This window comes from Momordica charantia (assembly GCF_013281855.1).
Source record: "Momordica charantia cultivar OHB3-1 chromosome 7 unlocalized genomic scaffold, Mcharantia_2.0 BLBB01000007.1, whole genome shotgun sequence".
Classification (NCBI taxonomy): Eukaryota; Viridiplantae; Streptophyta; class Magnoliopsida; order Cucurbitales; family Cucurbitaceae; genus Momordica; species Momordica charantia.
This window is the reverse complement of record NW_028275165.1, coordinates 5722970-5744516: the sequence shown is the minus strand read 5'-3', so window position 1 is coordinate 5744516 and position 21547 is coordinate 5722970. Positions and strand designations below refer to the sequence as shown.

At 34.9% G+C, this 21547-nt stretch overlaps 1 protein-coding gene and 3 pseudogenes across 1 annotated transcript; all 4 read right to left on the bottom strand.

Moving 5' to 3' along the window:
• Positions 1-510: 510 nt before the first annotated feature.
• On the bottom strand, positions 511-4278 carry LOC111025582 (auxin response factor 18). The gene is made up of 13 exons (XM_022303465.2): positions 3896-4278; positions 3695-3810; positions 3511-3606; positions 3377-3433; positions 3087-3239; positions 2876-2960; positions 2673-2763; positions 2399-2563; positions 2203-2316; positions 2039-2111; positions 1783-1930; positions 1085-1683; positions 511-973 (listed from the first exon to the last, which is right to left on the bottom strand). Exons 1-13 carry the CDS (start codon positions 3909-3911, stop codon positions 638-640), a joined length of 2049 nt encoding a protein of 682 aa, XP_022159157.1. The 5' UTR covers positions 3912-4278; the 3' UTR covers positions 511-637.
• Positions 4279-8338: 4060 nt separating this feature from the next.
• LOC148210067 (berberine bridge enzyme-like 14 pseudogene) lies at positions 8339-10927 on the bottom strand (annotated as a pseudogene).
• Positions 10928-13279: 2352 nt separating this feature from the next.
• On the bottom strand, positions 13280-15868 carry LOC148210066 (berberine bridge enzyme-like 14 pseudogene; annotated as a pseudogene).
• Positions 15869-18219: 2351 nt separating this feature from the next.
• Positions 18220-20798, bottom strand: LOC148210065 (berberine bridge enzyme-like 14 pseudogene; annotated as a pseudogene).
• Between the last annotated feature and the right edge of the window lie 749 nt (positions 20799-21547).

Genomic DNA, 21547 nt, shown 5'->3' with positions numbered 1-21547 from the left:
GTATTTAAGATAGACGTATCATACCTTTATTAGGTTGAACCATGCTCAAATTGTCTGATTCCAATAATTTTTTAACAAAAAAACATAGAAAAATAGATTTAAGAACGACAAATATAAACTGGATTTCAAATTACGATGACTAAATTGAAACTTTAAAAATTAAATTAATTAAAACTCCTACTCAAGTCAAGTCCAAGCTAGAGGGATTAAATTAGTAATTGGACAAATAAATTTTTTATTTAATTAAATAAATCCAATATCAAACAGTGAAAGGAATTAATCGAAAATTCAGAAATTTATACAAAAGGAAACGTAGGTGAATTTACCAATTAAAATGCGTGACTGTTAAGGTGCAGAAGAAAGCACGTTATGCACTCTCCCCACCAGAACAGGTACTTCCAAAATTTCATCACACAAGTTTTGTTTGGCATACATAAAACTATCCTATCAAATTTAAATTAAAAAAAAAAAAAAAAAAAAAGAAGAAGAAGAAGAACTAAGCAAAATCACTTGCCTGAAACACTACTGCTACTAGCTAGCACTCCATTGGAAGGAGGGAAACGGATTTATCCAAAAAAAAATCAGAGAAAATTGAAACAGCAAAATAATAATAGTAATAATAGTAGTAATAATGATATCAGGATTCAGTCTTGCGCTCTGAATCCAAACTATTAGTGATTTGGTGGTCTAAGGATGATGGAGAAACAAGCTTGCTTTTACTACTCATCTTCTTCACCTCTTCACTTGAATATATGAAGATCCTCTTCACCATCTTGCAGAACTCCGGCCACGGATCGTCCCCCACGAGCATCATGTCATTTTCGTCGTCTGTGAAAACGACTGCCCATTTGTTGACTTCCCGAAGTTCGCCTTTTATTTCGAATACGTTCTCCAGCTCGTTTATGAGGTCATCGTATCCTTCGAGCGTCGTTAAGTCTACAGCTCGACCTACCGCAGCTCCTTCCATTTGTACCTTCTCAACAAGCCAATGTTGCTATTTTAGTCTAACACAAAATCAGAAGATAACATTGCGGTTAAATATGGTGAAATTTAATTAAGCCTGCAAAAGGCTTCCATTTTGCACCTTTGTACGAGTTCTCGATGATAGATTGGAAGCGTGCTTCGTCTGCATTCCCTTCGTCAATGGCTCCGATGTCATGACTTGCTGCTGCTCCTTTGAAGGCTGTGAGACTTGTTCAGCATCAGCTTGAGACACCGTATTTGGGGAACATGGTTTTGTCTCCATAGATGATGAGAGGATGCTGGAGTTGTTTTTCAGATCAATTCCAAATATCCGGCAGCCGAGAGACGTGTCGGGTTTATTCGCTTTCTCGACTTGATCGTGCTGAATAAGGTTGGTGCTCGGCTTTGAAGTAACGGAGGGAGAATAAGGCGAGGGAAGAGGGTGTTTTGGAGCAAGTTCTCTTTCACACGTTGAATCTGGGCAGAGCTTCAGGGAAATATTAAGGTGTGGAGGAGGAGAAGGCCAGATGCCTTCTACGAGTGCCAATGAATTACAGTGGCTGCTGCTATTAGTATCGACATTGCTATTGAGTTTTTGCTGCCCGACAGCCCACGCAGCCTGGTTATCACCGCTTTGGACTACTTCATTTCCGCCACTTACCTGAGGAACTGTCGATCCGTGAAGCCAAAAGCCCGAAGGAGCCAAACTGGAAGTCATTTCTACACTCCCAGATCAACAAACATTGGAAATCTTACATAAACACAACATAGAAGAAACTGATTTTCAAAATGACCAAGTTGAGTAGCTTTTCCCATTACCAGGAGGAGGAATCTCAACGGGGCGTGCCCTTTTACTCTTCGTGATGGGATGAGTGAAGTTCAAGGAGGCAGAAGGTACAAAGGGTTCGATCTCCCATGGAGAAACTCGTTCTGGCCTAAGGATTGTAGCAGCTTCATCCCATTGAATCTGGTAAATGCCAAGCATCAGAACAAGTTTCAAGTTTGTGTATATCAATCACATCACAAGTAAGCCTTCAAAGAGTCTAAACCAAACTAACTAAATAACTATCTTCACCTTCAGCGATCGCCATTTAGAATCCGACCATTGCGGAGAAATATCCCCAACCCCAACAATGGTTCCAGTGAACCTAATATAACAGAAGCAACATAAAAACAATAATATTCAATGACTGAAAAGAAAAAATAGAAAAAAAGGCTTTATCATATATCAGACAGTACCTTCTGTCTGGGGAGTCCTCTCCCTCAAATCTCATCTTAAAGCGCATCCCCACACAGAATCCATTTATAACTGTTTCCAAGTATTTGTTTAAGCTGATGATGAATTGGCTAGTTCTGGAAATGAGACTCGTTAGACTAGAGTGTGATTCAATCATATAAGCCAAAGGCCACGGAATTTTATACCCGAAAAACGAACCTTGGCTTATAATAGACGACGAAATAGGTCTGCGTACGAACAGCATGAGAAGCAGTGGCAAGAACTCCAAGATGCATACTATGGCTAGATATGACAGAGGAAGGCATCACGCACTGCTGCCGAGCCTGTCGCCGAACCCCTACCCTCAGTTCCCCATTGCCACCCCTAACGAAAGACATAGACACAAATGCAAATAGATGTTCAAAAACAAGTTAAAAAGGTGCAAAAGGAAGTTTCAAAATATGCTGCACATCCCATTTATGAACTGAACCACCTTAAGAAAACAAAAGCATCCCCAGCAACGAGCCGTTTCGACGTAACGAACGTACTCCACCCGGTGGTCAGCAAATGCCTCCGCGGTTGACCTGATTCCAGAAAGTATAGATTGCAGGAAATCCCAGTGACCACACAGAAGTAGAACAAATTGACTTCCAATACAGAAGAGTTCCAAGATAGAATATAGTTCAAATGAAGTACCTCTGAAAATATGCTTAAACTTCCACTCATACCCATGAAGATCCTTGGCAGCCAACTCCTGGGTTGGGGTGGATTGGCTCATATCCTAAGAGTTTTTTTTCACAAATATTAATGTTTTTTGAACATCGATATGAAAATGAACAAAAATTGTTCAAAGATACAAACTCCAGAATTAGAAAAAGGGAAAAAGGAGGAAGGGAAGAGAGATTACAAGGGGAGGAAGGCATTCAGTGGCATGTTTTCTAAGAACAGAGAAGCCTCCATGAGTGCTGGTATCCGAAGCTGTCAAAATCTTACAAAATGAATGAACACTTTGCCTTGTACGCTCAGGTGGCTCTGGATCAGGGCTTTGCGGCTCACTTTGCTGTCTCATCACACCCACCAACAACAAAACAAAAATCACAACAAAAAACAAAAAGCAATTTTACCCTCGTGGTGGGTATCATTAGAGAGAAATTAATTTACAGTTCATCTTCATAATCATAAGCTAATTGTGCTTACATCAGCTTCCGGGTATAAAGTAATCTGCGCGTAAACCTCGTCTGTTTCTTTCTCTGCCTGAAAATTCAAAGCACAGGGTTCGGTAGGTAGGAGAAACAATAATTTTCCCAAAACAAAACAAAACAAAAAAATACCAGCAAACGAGTGTTGACAACGCGACAGAGGATCTTGGGAGGGAGATCAAAATGGGGGATTTGATGATTCAGCTCCTGATTCGTCGATTCCTCCAACTGATGAACCAAAAACCAGTAGAAATTTAAACCCCATAATTTATTTTTTTAATTTTTGGGTAAAAAAAGATGAAATCGAAGTGGGTACTTGTTCCATATGACCCTGAGGGAAGTAGAAAACCCGTTCTCCATTGACAGGAACTTCCACCAGCGGGCCGGCGCATGCCTTCCACAGCTCCTGATACAGATTCTCCCCCTCCAAACCTACACAAAACCAAAACAAAACTGGTTCAAATTCCAAACTTCAAATTTCAAAACAAAACCCATTATTAACATCATAATTTCTCACCTTTGGGATGCGTCATTGAAGGAAAGAAGAGAGAAGAAGAAGAAAAGGATGGAGAAGAGTGTAAAGAATGGTGCTACCCCATTTACCGATCACAGGACACGGCCCAGGAGAGAAAAGCTAACCAAACAGGACGGTTATGCAAGCAATCATAATTAGCAGTACACGTTTTTTTTTTCTCTTTTTCTTTTTCTCTGTGTAATGTAACAGACTGTGTGTGTGATTATTATCTTCTCTCTCTCTTCTGCTTCGGTTACAAATCAGGTTGCTGTTTTGTTTTTGTCTTGGTTTGAGGAAAAACACTAGTCTAACTCTACTGCTTCTGGGGGAACTTTTGGTGCTGAGTTTCTCTCTCTAGAGTCTAGAGTCTAGAGAGAGAGAGACGGGGAACTGACTCGACGTTACCAAATCCCCAAAAAAAAGGCTTTCTGAGAGGTGGAGGCGAGCCATGTCATACTCATACGTACTGTCGCCGTCTCTCTCTCTCTGTCTGATTTTTGAACAGTTGGGGGATGGGAGGGTGAGCCTATATTGGACCTCCGCGCTTCCCTACGGTGTCATAAGCTAAGCCTTTTTATTATTATTATTTTATTGTTGATAGTTACTTCTTGAAAAAATATGAAAATTAAAAAACATTTCGCCTTTTTTAATAAGTTAATACTTGTAAGCATGACCTTCGAGGAAATATGACATGAGCTCTCCATTTGTTTAAATCTAGCTATCTCCCCGGAACAAAATGTAGTCAAATTAATTATAATTGGCCTATATTTCCAACAAGAGTGTGTGAGTTCGATCCTCATCCCCACGATGAAAAATTTTATGCTCAACTAATCTCTTACAAATATAGCAACATGTTTTGACTTTTTGCAAATATGACAAAATTATTTTAAATACTATGTTTCATTTTTTTAATTCCAAATTTACCCTTCTCTATTTTGTTTCAAATTTTGCGTGTTTTCTCCCCTTTCTTCATTCTTTTTCGAATCTGAAACTTTCAATCTAAAATTTCTATCTTCTACAATTTTATTTCTTCAAGCCGAATCACTACAAATTCTGAAACTTAAAATTTTGGGCTGCACGATTCATCGTTCAAGTTGAATCTGAAACTTGTGGCTCAAACTAAAAACTTCTGACTTCGCTATAAATCATCTTCTTCTTCTGGCTCATCGGAGAAAACAAGAAAAATGGAAAAATTGAATATAGATTTAAAAATCGTGGGTCAATTTTTTCAATTGAACCCACTTTTGAATTTATCCAATTTTTATTTTTTTTCTTATCCTTTTAGTCTCTTGGTATATTGGTTCTTGAAGTTTATTTCTATATGATTCCTATTTTGCTTTGGTTTATTTGTCGTTTAACTTGTGGACAGTGATGAATATCAAGTATTGATGTACCTTTGATTTACCTGAAACCAATGTTTTCTTATTGTTTAAGGGAATTCATTTTCAAGTTTCAAACCTCTGCAACGAATTCATTCTTTGTCTGTAGATATCATAGTTATATCAGTGGTAAATCAATAGTAAACTATGATATCAACAAATTGGCAAACATATGATTAAATTCAAAATGTTTTACATATAAAAAAGTTCATTGTCATATCATTCAAAAAACTAGTGGATATATTAGTAGTATATCAGTATATCAAAAAACATATAAGAGGTAATATATTTGAAATCATTGGTATATCAATGGTAAATCATTGATAAATGATTGATACATCATATAATCATATCAGAAGTATATATCAACACACATATACCATATTTATATCAGTTTATGTAGTTATATTAGTAGATATCATAGTTATATTAGAGATATATCAAGTATATAACAGACATATATATCAGTGCTATATCAATGGTAAATCAATGGTAAAATCAATCAATCATAACAGAAGTTATATTAGTAGATATCATAATTATATCATAAGTAAATCAATTGTATATCAGTGATACATTAGTGGTATATCAAAGGTATATTAAGCATATCAGATATATATTAATGATATATCAGTAGTAAATCAATAAATGGTAAATCATATAATCATATAAGAAGTTATATGAGTAGATATCATAGTTATATTAGTTGTATATCAGTTGTATATTAGCCGTAAATTAGAGGTACAATAAGTATATATGAAACATACATCAATGCTTATTAATGTTTTGAGCTTGGTAAATTTGACCTTTTACAATTTGAACCTCCATTTAAAAAAAAATTGTCATATTTGTAAAAACTAAATGTGGATGCTAAATGTATTATTTTACTTAACTTTTTTTGCCATTATTGCAAGTGCCCGTTTTTTTTTAATTTTCTCTTTTTTTTTTCTTTTTTTTTTTAGGTTTTTGTAAAAACAATGTTAGTTTAGAACTGACATCATAAATAACCATTATCATAAATGATTATTTAGATGACGGTTCTTATAACCATGATTATTAGGATAAGTGTTTGAAATGTCGATGTTGATGGAAATGTCGATATCTCGATTTTACAGACATGTCGATGTCGACGGATATTTTAGGAAAAATCATGGAAATTGATGGAAATTTTTTAAACTAGTAAATAAAATTTGAATTATAGCTTAATTAGTCTATAATTGATCACCTTTAACCATTAAATGTAAGAATATGACCATTTTACTTATAAAAATGCCGACGTCAATGGAAATATCTAAAATATATATATATATTAATGAAGATTGATGGAAATTGTTTGAATAAGTAAAGTAAACTCTAATTGTAGCTTAATTTGCCTATACTCGTTTCTTTTTTACCATCATATCTAAATTATTTGCCTATTAGTTTCATAAGTAAATTACTTAGGGAAATGTCATTGCGATGAAAATGTTGGAACAAAATCCTGTATACATATATGAAAATTATTTGAATTATTAAATTAAAGTTCATTGTTACTTGATTATGTTTTATTGATAATTTATAATACAATTTAGACTTTAGTTACACAATTGAACAATAGATGTGAAATACTGATATATATAAAGATTGAAACAATTGTATAAATTTTAAATGTGTTTGAAAAAATGTGTAAATTCAAATTTGAAAAGAAATATAGGTATGAGTTAATTAGAATTTAGAAATGTGTTTAAAAACTAAGTCGATAATTATCCAATTTACAAATGAATTCCTATTGTGAAAGCACTAAAGAAGTAGTCAACTACCTTTTGCCCAAAAAAAAAAAAAGTAGTCAACTACTTTTAATAGAACAGAAAGTAAATTCTTAATCTTATATTCGTAATGATCTAGTTAGTTATACTTATTACTAAATATTTATATGAAAGTGAGAATGTTGCATGGAACAGACTAAGATAACAATCATCGGGTTGTGAGAAATTATAGATTTTAGTAGGAAGATGATGAAAATAAAATAAACTAAATTAAAAAAAAACGCCTTTTAAGTCGACATGTCGACGACATTGGGGGAAAAACGACTTTTCCCACACATGTCGATATCGAGCAACTCGACACGTCAACATGTCGACGCTCGAAATTTGGAACCATGGTTATATCTATAAACCAATTCTACTCATCATCCAAAGTGGGAATTTGAACTAGCCGAATCCCAAATATTAACATGCATATTAAAAAAATAAACATATGAATTCATTAAAAAATACTTTTCTTTGACATAATAAACGTCTGGATTGAAAAAGCAAAAAAAAAAAAAAAAAAAATAAACGTTGTGAAAATTCGGAAATATTAAGGGTATTTCTCACCACAACTCATTTAACATATTTGATTTCTATTTTTTTAAAACTAAAAAATAAAAATATTATAAATCATATATGGTTTTTGTTTTTTAAAAACAGAAAATAAAAAACAAAAACTAAAAATAGAAAAATAAAAAACCAAAAACAGAAATCATTATCAAACGGCTCTAATAAATTGAATACAATTTTATGACACACGATCACGGTTCCTTACCCCTTACAATTTCTACCCTTCGTTTCCAACATTTCCATGGAAAAAAGAAACCATTTCTTTATACATATATACCATAAAAAAAAAGTTACATATAGGAATGAAAATCAACAAAAATATCGGAAGTCACAAGGAGAACAAATAACAAGGCCTTGTTTGATTCTTCTTCGTGCTTTCACTTACATTAATATCCTCCACCGAATCATACGACCCTGTGGCTGAGGATGTGGTGGATAAATTTCTCTGGTACCTTTCCATTCAATAATACAAAACCATTATTTAAAACAAAAATATAAAAACTATTGTACATATTTTTTTTTTAGTACAACTATTGGTACAATTTTATATTTAAAAGAATTATTGTAATTATGTTTAAACTTTGAAATAATTGTGATATGTTACCTAATTACATATTACTGAATAAAATTATTGGTTATCTCAATGTGACCCAACAATATTTGAACAAACACATTTAAAAAAAAAAGCATTCACGTTTATTTAGTAAACATCCATTTTCTAATTATTTTCGCTTTCCTATTAACATAAATTTAAATATAATTTAACGGATCAATAAATTCCTATTTGGTTCTTTCGGTAGTTGGACTGAGAATTATACCAACCACCTACTTCCCTTCAATTTGTGCCTTCGAGTCCTCAATGGTCGAGATCCTCTTGCAAATGGCAGCCTCCTTTGGTTGAGTGTTACAAGGTAAATACAAACGTCTCTTTTCTTTCGGCTTCTTTATGTGCAGTTTGAGAGTTGTTATTGGCAATAATAACGGCCGTGTAGTGAAATTCCTTCTCTATTGTGGTTCGGTCTTATGACGAAGCATTGGCAATTCAAGAAGGTTTGCCCTTGGCGATGGACAGGGGTTTCAGGCCAATTATCTTGACTTTCTTTAATGTTTGATTCGAATATATATAGATTAATGGATCAATCACAAATTATGATTCGATCCCACAACAACCAACTAAAGAATGCCGTTAATAATTGTAAATTAACATTCAATGATAAGGTTTTGCATTGATTAGTAACACAAGTTGTAGAAAATCAAGAATTCAAAGCTGTGCCAGGCCAACTAATTTGCTCAAATACATAACAAAACCATAATTAGAAGCCCAAGATACAATATTATTAGACGTTCGTATCAATTCACTCACAACATCAACGAGTAGGGATACTCTGTTCATTTCTGAAGAAATTTTCAGGATCAACCTTCGTCTTCACGCTCACCAATCTCTCAAAATTCCCCTTAAAATACTTCGCCCCGTAAACCCTACCTTCCTCCATGCTCCAATGGGCGGTGCTCCCCACGTCGATATCCCTGTAATTCAAGAACGCCTCTCTCGGATTCTTCGACACATAAGGCGTCATCACTTCGTACAATCGTCTCACCAATGCAATATTCTCCTCAGCCACTTCATCGCCCCCTTCCTTCCAGTTCGCAGAGTACTGGAGTTTGAATTTTACTCCTGCTCTGTGTGGAAATGGCGTCGCTGCCTCTGAAATCTGGCTCATCCTCCCTCCATAAGGGTTCCAAACGAGACCCACTTCCTTAATTTCAATAACCGCCTTCCAGATTGCTTCTATCCCTTCTCTCGAAATGGGTTCTCTCACGTAGTCCGATTTCCGTTTGAGAAAGGGCAAAGATGGGATTTCCCTGCTTAGTAAGGCCTCTGGGGCCATCCCATTTGGGAAATTAAACCAAAACAGAACAGATTGAATCCTACTAATTTCACTACACTCCTGTTTCTGCAGTCTCAAACTGGATATGTTCTGATTCACAATCCCCAAAAGTTTCTCCGCTGGCCCAAGATACAAACCCACCAATGACGCCTTCCCTGTCATCTCCCCCTTATTCTTCCCTTTGGAAGCGCGTAGCATTAGTCTTATGAACAAATTCTCATCCAGCTTGTCTGCAACTTGCAGCCATTGCCAAACGACATCCGCTGCTCCTTCTTCTATGGTTCTGCCAACATTAAACACTGTAACTATTGAAGGGACTGGAACTAGCTTTATCTTCCATGAGAGAATGACTCCAAAGCTCCCTCCTCCCCCTCCTCTAATGGCCCAGAACAAATCCTCTCCCATTTGTTTTCGGTTTAGAATATGACCATGTACATTTACAATTTGTGCATCCACAATGTTGTCCACGGAGAGCCCAAATTTTCTCATTAAATTGCCATACCCGCCTCCTGAAATATGTCCACCAGCGCCCATCGTCGGGCAAACACCTCCAGGGAAGGCGTGGACTCCGCTCCTCTTAGCAATAGCGTAGTAAAGTTCCCCCATGGTGGCCCCTGCTTGAACCCAAGCGCTTTGGTCTGCGATATTAACATTAATGGCTCGTAGATTGAATAGGTCGAGGACGATGAATGGCTGTTGGGAGATGTAGGAGAGGCCTTCGTAATCATGGCCGCCGCTGCGGATTCTGATGTGTAGACCAACGCGTTTGGCACAAATAATAGTTGCTTGGACATGAGATTCGTGTTTCGCCGCGATAATGGCAAGTGGCTTTGGGGTTTGGGGGTTTTGAAATCGAGGGTTTCTGATGTAGAAATTGAGAGTTGGTAAGAACGAAGAATTGTTGGGGGTGAAGATGGCTTCAGAGATGGGGAAATTTGGCTGCCCGTTGCTGGATAGACATTGGAGAAAGATCCATTCAGCAAAACAACAAGTAGACACCCATGGCGACAAAATTAAAATGACAGAGAAAAATGTAAGGATTGAGGAAGATGATGATGAACTCATCATTTCTTTAATGAAAAATAGAACGTTGGGAATTTTTTGAATTGTGGTTCCTTGTCTTGGGGGTGTTTATAAAGAGACATGAGGATGGAAAGACTCTGTTCCAGATAGGTAACCATTCTATTTTTTTTCTTTTCTGTTATTTAAAATTTAGCTTATAATTTTGAAAGGTGAGCTGTGTTTTTTAATTTGTGATTCTGGTATTTGTAGCTACCTTGATTACGATGTGTTTATAAATGTAGTGTGTTATGGCAGACTATAGCGAGTTATTAATGGAGTTGATTTCAAATCGACATCCTACGTTTCCTTCTTTTAGATGAAATAAAGAAACAAGTACAACACCACACACACACGACAAAATAAATAATGGAAACAATAGAGTCGTTTAAATGTAACCTGTAGAAGGTTATTTTGGACGCATTTTATACCTTTTTTGTTTCTTATTTTCTTGTTTTTTATTTCTCGTTTCTTTTTCATTTATAATTTTTGAGAAATACAATTATTTGATAAACCATCATTGTTTTAGAAAGGCTTCTATCATTGTTGATCTAAAATAGTATAGGTTTTTTTTATCAAATTCTAAGATTTTAAAGGACCCAGTATTCTTGAACAATGAGAAATAACACATCTTTATATTTTGTTTCTTTCCATTTTGTTACTAACCATAATTGTTGATATCAAAAGAGCATAGTTTAGTATGACATTAGTAAACCTAGATTAAATATTCATTATTTCTACATTCATATATATTTGTAATGTAATATTCTCGCGAAATACTAATAATAACAAAAAAAAAACAAAAACATCATAGATAATTATAAGGTTACTTTTACAGGAGCCGAGACGAAACAAAGATTTTTGCATCGAGAAAGTTTTTATTGGTTGAATGTGATTGATCCTAGTATTCTTCTAGATTGCTAGAGTCTAACTCTTATGGAGATGACTCATTAGGATTTGTGAAGATTTCGTGCCAAGCAACTTAAACTAAGGAAAACTCATGCACCAATGCTGGTATTTTATAAAATGGTTGTTGTGGTTCTAAGGTTTTTTTAATCTAAAGGTTTTTTGTAATCTAATTTAATCAATATCGCCTTTTAACATATTTGAATCTCTTAGAATTCGTAGTTAGACAATATTTTTCAGTCTTTTTTATAGAACAATTAGATAAGGGAGAAAAGTTTGTACTTTCTACTTTGTATATATTATCAAATAGAAAAAGAAAATACAAAATGGAGAAAAGTTTAAAAATCATAATTTTTTCTTCCTTTTTAGTTAAATAACATTCGTGATCAGAGATTTAATTTCGATCCTCTGAAGAGCTATGCTCAGTTAAAAATTACCATTGACAAAAGCTAGAAAGAAAATGTCAATTCAAGCATAGTTTAGTAAATAAAGAACTTAGTGCCTTCATTAAAATTAATCAACTTGATGGAACGTGGGCCAGAGTTGAAAGGGATTCACCCCCAACAATATTAATGAGCTGTCAAAGCGACAGCACATATTGTACTAAAAAAAACCAAGATTAATGAGCCATAAAAGAAATGCGGTATGTTGGACCATAAGAAAGAGTTCGAATGATTGAGCCCAAATTTTACTAACATATGAGATGGATGTTTTCAAACTCTCGGAATATGAGAAAATGAGATTGAACCAAATTTTAGGACCAAATTGGTTATATCTATCAACCAATTCTACTCATCACCCAAAGTGGGAATTTGAACTAGCCCAATCACGAATATTAACGTATATATTAAAAAAGTAATAATAATATTTATATATTCATGAAATATTTAAAAAATAAACACATGAATTCATTAAAAAAGATTTTTCTTTGAAATAATAAACGTCTGGATTTAAAAAACCAAAAAGAAAAACAAAACAAAAAACGTTGTGAAAATTTATTCATTAATTACGATCATATGTATCAAAAGAAACTACAAATTAAATCCAAAGTATTAACGATATTTCTCATCACAATTCATTTAACATATTTGATTTCTCTTTTTTAAAAACAAAAAAACAAAAATATTATAAATCATACATGGTTTTTGTTTTTTAAAATCATAAAATAGAAAGCAAAAACTAAAAATAGAAAAAACAAAAAACCGAAAAAAGAAATCATTATCAAACGAACTCTAATTAATTCGATACAATTCCAGGACACACGTTCACGGTTCATTACCCCTTTCATTTTTTACGCTTCGTTTCCAACATTTCTATGGAAAAAAGAAACGATTTCTATATATATATATACCAAAAAAAAAAAAAAAGAAGTTACTTATACGAAAGAAAATCAGCAAAAATATTGGAAGTCAATAAGGAGAACAAAAAATAGGCCTTGTTTGATTCGTCTTGTGCTTTCACTTACATTAGTAGCGTCCATCGAGTCATCAACCCCTATTCCTCTGAGGATGTCGTGGACAAATCTCCTTGGTTCTTTTCCATTCAATAATACAAAACCATTATATAAAACAAAAATATAAAACTATTCGTACATATTTTTTTTAGTACAACTATTCATACAATTTTATATTTTATAAAGTTATTGTAATTATGTTTAATAGTAAACTTTGAAATAATTGTGATATGTTACCTAATTACATATTACTGAATAAAATTATTGGTTATCTCAATGTGACCCAACAATATTTGAACAAACACATTTAAAAAAAAAAAGCATTCACGTTTATTTAGTAAACATCCATTTTCTAATTATTTTCGCTTTCCTATTAACATAAATTTAAATATAATTTAACGGATCAATAAATTCCTATTTGGTTCTTTCGGTAGTTGGACTGAGAATTATACCAACCACCTACTTCCCTTCAATTTGTGCCTTCGAGTCCTCAATGGTCGAGATCCTCTTGCAAATGGCAGCCTCCTTTGGTTGAGTGTTACAAGGTAAATACAAACGTCTCTTTTCTTTCGGCTTCTTTATGTGCAGTTTGAGAGTTGTTATTGGCAATAATAACGGCCGTGTAGTGAAATTCCTTCTCTATTGTGGTTCGGTCTTATGACGAAGCATTGGCAATTCAAGAAGGTTTGCCCTTGGCGATGGACAGGGGTTTCAGGCCAATTATCTTGACTTTCTTTAATGTTTGATTCGAATATATATAGATTAATGGATCAATCACAAATTATGATTCGATCCCACAACAACCAACTAAAGAATGCCGTTAATAATTGTAAATTAACATTCAATGATAAGGTTTTGCATTGATTAGTAACACAAGTTGTAGAAAATCAAGAATTCAAAGCTGTGCCAGGCCAACTAATTTGCTCAAATACATAACAAAACCATAATTAGAAGCCCAAGATACAATATTATTAGACGTTCGTATCAATTCACTCACAACATCAACGAGTAGGGATACTCTGTTCATTTCTGAAGAAATTTTCAGGATCAACCTTCGTCTTCACGCTCACCAATCTCTCAAAATTCCCCTTAAAATACTTCGCCCCGTAAACCCTACCTTCCTCCATGCTCCAACGGGCGGTGCTCCCCACGTCGATATCCCTGTAATTCAAGAACGCCTCTCTCGGATTCTTCGACACATAAGGCGTCATCACTTCGTACAATCGTCTCACCAATGCAATATTCTCCTCAGCCACTTCATCGCCCCCTTCCTTCCAGTTCGCAGAGTACTGGAGTTTGAATTTTACTCCTGCTCTGTGTGGAAATGGCGTCGCTGCCTCTGAAATCTGGCTCATCCTCCCTCCATAAGGGTTCCAAACGAGACCCACTTCCTTAATTTCAATAACCGCCTTCCAGATTGCTTCTATCCCTTCTCTCGAAATGGGTTCTCTCACGTAGTCCGATTTCCGTTTGAGAAAGGGCAAAGATGGGATTTCCCTGCTTAGTAAGGCCTCTGGGGCCGTCCCATTTGGGAAATTAAACCAAAACAGAACAGATTGAATCCAACTAATTTCACTACACTCCTGTTTCTGCAGTCTCAAACTGGATATGTTCTGATTCACAATCCCCAAAAGTTTCTCCGCTGGCCCAAGATACAAACCCACCAATGACGCCTTCCCTGTCATCTCCCCCTTATTCTTCCCTTTGGAAGCGCGTAGCATTAGTCTTATGAACAAATTCTCATCCAGCTTGTCTGCAACTTGCAGCCATTGCCAAACGACATCCGCTGCTCCTTCTTCTATGGTTCTGCCAACATTAAACACTGTAACTATTGAAGGGACTGGAACTAGCTTTATCTTCCATGAGAGAATGACTCCAAAGCTCCCTCCTCCCCCTCCTCTAATGGCCCAGAACAAATCCTCTCCCATTTGTTTTCGGTTTAGAATATGACCATGTACATTTACAATTTGTGCATCCACAATGTTGTCCACGGAGAGCCCAAATTTTCTCATTAAATTGCCATACCCGCCTCCTGAAATATGTCCACCAGCGCCCATCGTCGGGCAAACACCTCCAGGGAAGGCGTGGACTCCGCTCCTCTTAGCAATAGCGTAGTAAAGTTCCCCCATGGTGGCCCCTGCTTGAACCCAAGCGCTTTGGTCTGCGATATTAACATTAATGGCTCGTAGATTGAATAGGTCGAGGACGATGAATGGCTGTTGGGAGATGTAGGAGAGGCCTTCGTAATCATGGCCGCCGCTGCGGATTCTGATGTGTAGACCAACGCGTTTGGCACAAATAATAGTTGCTTGGACATGAGATTCGTGTTTCGCCGCGATAATGGCAAGTGGCTTTGGGGTTTGGGGGTTTTGAAATCGAGGGTTTCTGATGTAGAAATTGAGAGTTGGTAAGAACGAAGAATTGTTGGGGGTGAAGATGGCTTCAGAGATGGGGAAATTTGGCTGCCCGTTGCTGGATAGACATTGGAGAAAGATCCATTCAGCAAAACAACAAGTAGACACCCATGGCGACAAAATTAAAATGACAGAGAAAAATGTAAGGATTGAGGAAGATGATGATGAACTCATCATTTCTTTAATGAAAAATAGAACGTTGGGAATTTTTTGAATTGTGGTTCCTTGTCTTGGGGGTGTTTATAAAGAGACATGAGGATGGAAAGACTCTGTTCCAGATAGGTAACCATTCTATTTTTTTTCTTTTCTGTTATTTAAAATTTAGCTTATAATTTTGAAAGGTGAGCTGTGTTTTTTAATTTGTGATTCTGGTATTTGTAGCTACCTTGATTACGATGTGTTTATAAATGTAGTGTGTTATGGCAGACTATAGCGAGTTATTAATGGAGTTGATTTCAAATCGACATCCTACGTTTCCTTCTTTTAGATGAAATAAAGAAACAAGTACAACACCACACACACACGACAAAATAAATAATGGAAACAATAGAGTCGTTTAAATGTAACCTGTAGAAGGTTATTTTGGACGCATTTTATACCTTTTTTGTTTCTTATTTTCTTGTTTTTTATTTCTCGTTTCTTTTTCATTTATAATTTTTGAGAAATACAATTATTTGATAAACCATCATTGTTTTAGAAAGGCTTCTATCATTGTTGATCTAAAATAGTATAGGTTTTTTTTATCAAATTCTAAGATTTTAAAGGACCCAGTATTCTTGAACAATGAGAAATAACACATCTTTATATTTTGTTTCTTTCCATTTTGTTACTAACCATAATTGTTGATATCAAAAGAGCATAGTTTAGTATGACATTAGTAAACCTAGATTAAATATTCATTATTTCTACATTCATATATATTTGTAATGTAATATTCTCGCGAAATACTAATAATAACAAAAAAAAAACAAAAACATCATAGATAATTATAAGGTTACTTTTACAGGAGCCGAGACGAAACAAAGATTTTTGCATCGAGAAAGTTTTTATTGGTTGAATGTGATTGATCCTAGTATTCTTCTAGATTGCTAGAGTCTAACTCTTATGGAGATGACTCATTAGGATTTGTGAAGATTTCGTGCCAAGCAACTTAAACTAAGGAAAACTCATGCACCAATGCTGGTATTTTATAAAATGGTTGTTGTGGTTCTAAGGTTTTTTTAATCTAAAGGTTTTTTGTAATCTAATTTAATCAATATCGCCTTTTAACATATTTGAATCTCTTAGAATTCGTAGTTAGACAATATTTTTCAGTCTTTTTTATAGAACAATTAGATAAGGGAGAAAAGTTTGTACTTTCTACTTTGTATATATTATCAAATAGAAAAAGAAAATACAAAATGGAGAAAAGTTTAAAAATCATAATTTTTTCTTCCTTTTTAGTTAAATAACATTCGTGATCAGAGATTTAATTTCGATCCTCTGAAGAGCTATGCTCAGTTAAAAATTACCATTGACAAAAGCTAGAAAGAAAATGTCAATTCAAGCATAGTTTAGTAAATAAAGAACTTAGTGCCTTCATTAAAATTAATCAACTTGATGGAACGTGGGCCAGAGTTGAAAGGGATTCACCCCCAACAATATTAATGAGCTGTCAAAGCGACAGCACATATTGTACTAAAAAAAACCAAGATTAATGAGCCATAAAAGAAATGCGGTATGTTGGACCATAAGAAAGAGTTCGAATGATTGAGCCCAAATTTTACTAACATATGAGATGGATGTTTTCAAACTCTCGGAATATGAGAAAATGAGATTGAACCAAATTTTAGGACCAAATTGGTTATATCTATCAACCAATTCTACTCATCACCCAAAGTGGGAATTTGAACTAGCCCAATCACGAATATTAACGTATATATTAAAAAAGTAATAATAATATTTATATATTCATGAAATATTTAAAAAATAAACACATGAATTCATTAAAAAAGATTTTTCTTTGAAATAATAAACGTCTGGATTTAAAAAACCAAAAAGAAAAACAAAACAAAAAACGTTGTGAAAATTTATTCATTAATTACGATCATATGTATCAAAAGAAACTACAAATTAAATCCAAAGTATTAACGATATTTCTCATCACAATTCATTTAACATATTTGATTTCTCTTTTTTAAAAACAAAAAAACAAAAATATTATAAATCATACATGGTTTTTGTTTTTTAAAATCATAAAATAGAAAGCAAAAACTAAAAATAGAAAAAACAAAAAACCGAAAAAAGAAATCATTATCAAACGAACTCTAATTAATTCGATACAATTCCAGGACACAAGTTCACGGTTCATTACCCCTTTCATTTTTTACGATTCGTTTCCAACATTTCTATGGAAAAAAGAAACGATTTCTATATATATATATACCAAAAAAAAAAAAAAAGAAGTTACTTATACGAAAGAAAATCAGCAAAAATATTGGAAGTCAATAAGGAGAACAAAAAATAGGCCTTGTTTGATTCGTCTTGTGCTTTCACTTACATTAGTAGCGTCCATCGAGTCATCAACCCCTATTCCTCTGAGGATGTCGTGGACAAATCTCCTTGGTTCTTTTCCATTCAATAATACAAAACCATTATATAAAACAAAAATATAAAACTATTCGTACATATTTTTTTTAGTACAACTATTCATACAATTTTATATTTTATAAAGTTATTGTAATTATGTTTAATAGTAAACTTTGAAATAATTGTGATATGTTACCTAATTACATATTACTGAATAAAATTATTGGTTATCTCAATGTGACCCAACAATATTTGAACAAACACATTTAAAAAAAAAAGCATTCACGTTTATTTAGTAAACATCCATTTTCTAATTATTTTCGCTTTCCTATTAACATAAATTTAAATATAATTTAACGGATCAATAAATTCCTATTTGGTTCTTTCGGTAGTTGGACTGAGAATTATACCAACCACCTACTTCCCTTCAATTTGTGCCTTCGAGTCCTCAATGGTCGAGATCCTCTTGCAAATGGCAGCCTCCTTTGGTTGAGTGTTACAAGGTAAATACAAACGTCTCTTTTCTTTCGGCTTCTTTATGTGCAGTTTGAGAGTTGTTATTGGCAATAATAACGGCCGTGTAGTGAAATTCCTTCTCTATTGTGGTTCGGTCTTATGACGAAGCATTGGCAATTCAAGAAGGTTTGCCCTTGGCGATGGACAGGGGTTTCAGGCCAATTATCTTGACTTTCTTTAATGTTTGATTCGAATATATATAGATTAATGGATCAATCACAAATTATGATTCGATCCCACAACAACCAACTAAAGAATGCCGTTAATAATTGTAAATTAACATTCAATGATAAGGTTTTGCATTGATTAGTAACACAAGTTGTAGAAAATCAAGAATTCAAAGCTGTGCCAGGCCAACTAATTTGCTCAAATACATAACAAAACCATAATTAGAAGCCCAAGATACAATATTATTAGACGTTCGTATCAATTCACTCACAACATCAACGAGTAGGGATACTCTGTTCATTTCTGAAGAAATTTTCAGGATCAACCTTCGTCTTCACGCTCACCAATCTCTCAAAATTCCCCTTAAAATACTTCGCCCCGTAAACCCTACCTTCCTCCATGCTCCAACGGGCGGTGCTCCCCACGTCGATATCCCTGTAATTCAAGAACGCCTCTCTCGGATTCTTCGACACATAAGGCGTCATCACTTCGTACAATCGTCTCACCAATGCAATATTCTCCTCAGCCACTTCATCGCCCCCTTCCTTCCAGTTCGCAGAGTACTGGAGTTTGAATTTTACTCCTGCTCTGTGTGGAAATGGCGTCGCTGCCTCTGAAATCTGGCTCATCCTCCCTCCATAAGGGTTCCAAACGAGACCCACTTCCTTAATTTCAATAACCGCCTTCCAGATTGCTTCTATCCCTTCTCTCGAAATGGGTTCTCTCACGTAGTCCGATTTCCGTTTGAGAAAGGGCAAAGATGGGATTTCCCTGCTTAGTAAGGCCTCTGGGGCCGTCCCATTTGGGAAATTAAACCAAAACAGAACAGATTGAATCCAACTAATTTCACTACACTCCTGTTTCTGCAGTCTCAAACTGGATATGTTCTGATTCACAATCCCCAAAAGTTTCTCCGCTGGCCCAAGATACAAACCCACCAATGACGCCTTCCCTGTCATCTCCCCCTTATTCTTCCCTTTGGAAGCGCGTAGCATTAGTCTTATGAACAAATTCTCATCCAGCTTGTCTGCAACTTGCAGCCATTGCCAAACGACATCCGCTGCTCCTTCTTCTATGGTTCTGCCAACATTAAACACTGTAACTATTGAAGGGACTGGAACTAGCTTTATCTTCCATGAGAGAATGACTCCAAAGCTCCCTCCTCCCCCTCCTCTAATGGCCCAGAACAAATCCTCTCCCATTTGTTTTCGGTTTAGAATATGACCATGTACATTTACAATTTGTGCATCCACAATGTTGTCCACGGAGAGCCCAAATTTTCTCATTAAATTGCCATACCCGCCTCCTGAAATATGTCCACCAGCGCCCATCGTCGGGCAAACACCTCCAGGGAAGGCGTGGACTCCGCTCCTCTTAGCAATAGCGTAGTAAAGTTCCCCCATGGTGGCCCCTGCTTGAACCCAAGCGCTTTGGTCTGCGATATTAACATTAATGGCTCGTAGATTGAATAGGTCGAGGACGATGAATGGCTGTTGGGAGATGTAGGAGAGGCCTTCGTAATCATGGCCGCCGCTGCGGATTCTGATGTGTAGACCAACGCGTTTGGCACAAATAATAGTTGCTTGGACATGAGATTCGTGTTTCGCCGCGATAATGGCAAGTGGCTTTGGGGTTTGGGGGTTTTGAAATCGAGGGTTTCTGATGTAGAAATTGAGAGTTGGTAAGAACGAAGAATTGTTGGGGGTGAAGATGGCTTCAGAGATGGGGAAATTTGGCTGCCCGTTGCTGGATAGACATTGGAGAAAGATCCATTCAGCAAAACAACAAGTAGACACCCATGGCGACAAAATTAAAATGACAGAGAAAAATGTAAGGATTGAGGAAGATGATGATGAACTCATCATTTCTTTAATGAAAAATAGAACGTTGGGAATTTTTTGAATTGTGGTTCCTTGTCTTGGGGGTGTTTATAAAGAGACATGAGGATGGAAAGACTCTGTTCCAGATAGGTAACCATTCTATTTTTTTTCTTTTCTGTTATTTAAAATTTAGCTTATAATTTTGAAAGGTGAGCTGTGTTTTTTAATTTGTGATTCTGGTATTTGTAGCTACCTTGATTACGATGTGTTTATAAATGTAGTGTGTTATGGCAGACTATAGCGAGTTATTAATGGAGTTGATTTCAAATCGACATCCTACGTTTCCTTCTTTTAGATGAAATAAAGAAACAAGTACAGCACCACACACACACGACAAAATAAATAATGGAAACAATAGAGTCGTTTAAATGTAACCTGTAGAAGGTTATTTTGGACGCATTTTATACCTTTTTTGTTTCTTATTTTCTTGTTTTTTATTTCTCGTTTCTTTTTCATTTATAATTTTTGAGAAATACAATTATTTGATAAACCATCATTGTTTTAGAAAGGCTTCTATCATTGTTGATCTAAAATAGTATAGGTTTTTTTTATCAAATTCTAAGATTTTAAAGGACCCAGTATTCTTGAACAATGAGAAATAACACATCTTTATATTTTGTTTCTTTCCATTTTGTTACTAACCATAATTGTTGATATCAAAAGAGCATAGTTTAGTATGACATTAGTAAACCTAGATTAAATATTCATTATTTCTACATTCATATATATTTGTAATGTAATATTCTCGCGAAATACTAATAATAACAAAAAAAAAACAAAAACATCATAGATAATTATAAGGTTACTTTTACAGGAGCCGAGACGAAACAAAGATTTTTGCATCGAGAAAGTTTTTATTGGTTGAATGTGATTGATCCTAGTATTCTTCTAGATTGCTAGAGTCTAACTCTTATGGAGATGACTCATTAGGATTTGTGAAGATTTCGTGCCAAGCAACTTAAACTAAGGAAAACTCATGCACCAATGCTGGTATTTTATAAAATGGTTGTTGTGGTTCTAAGGTTTTTTTAATCTAAAGGTTTTTTGTAATCTAATTTAATCAATA

Excerpts from the sequence above, each read along its gene's own strand:
- LOC111025582 (XM_022303465.2), bottom strand. Across the intron at positions 3,607-3,694 it reads CTCAGGGTCATATGGAACAA|TTGGAGGAATCGACGAATCA; the intron begins GTACCCACTTCG and ends TTGGTTCATCAG. Across the intron at positions 2,961-3,086 it reads CTGAATGCCTTCCTCCCCTT|GATATGAGCCAATCCACCCC; the intron begins GTAATCTCTCTT and ends AAAAACTCTTAG.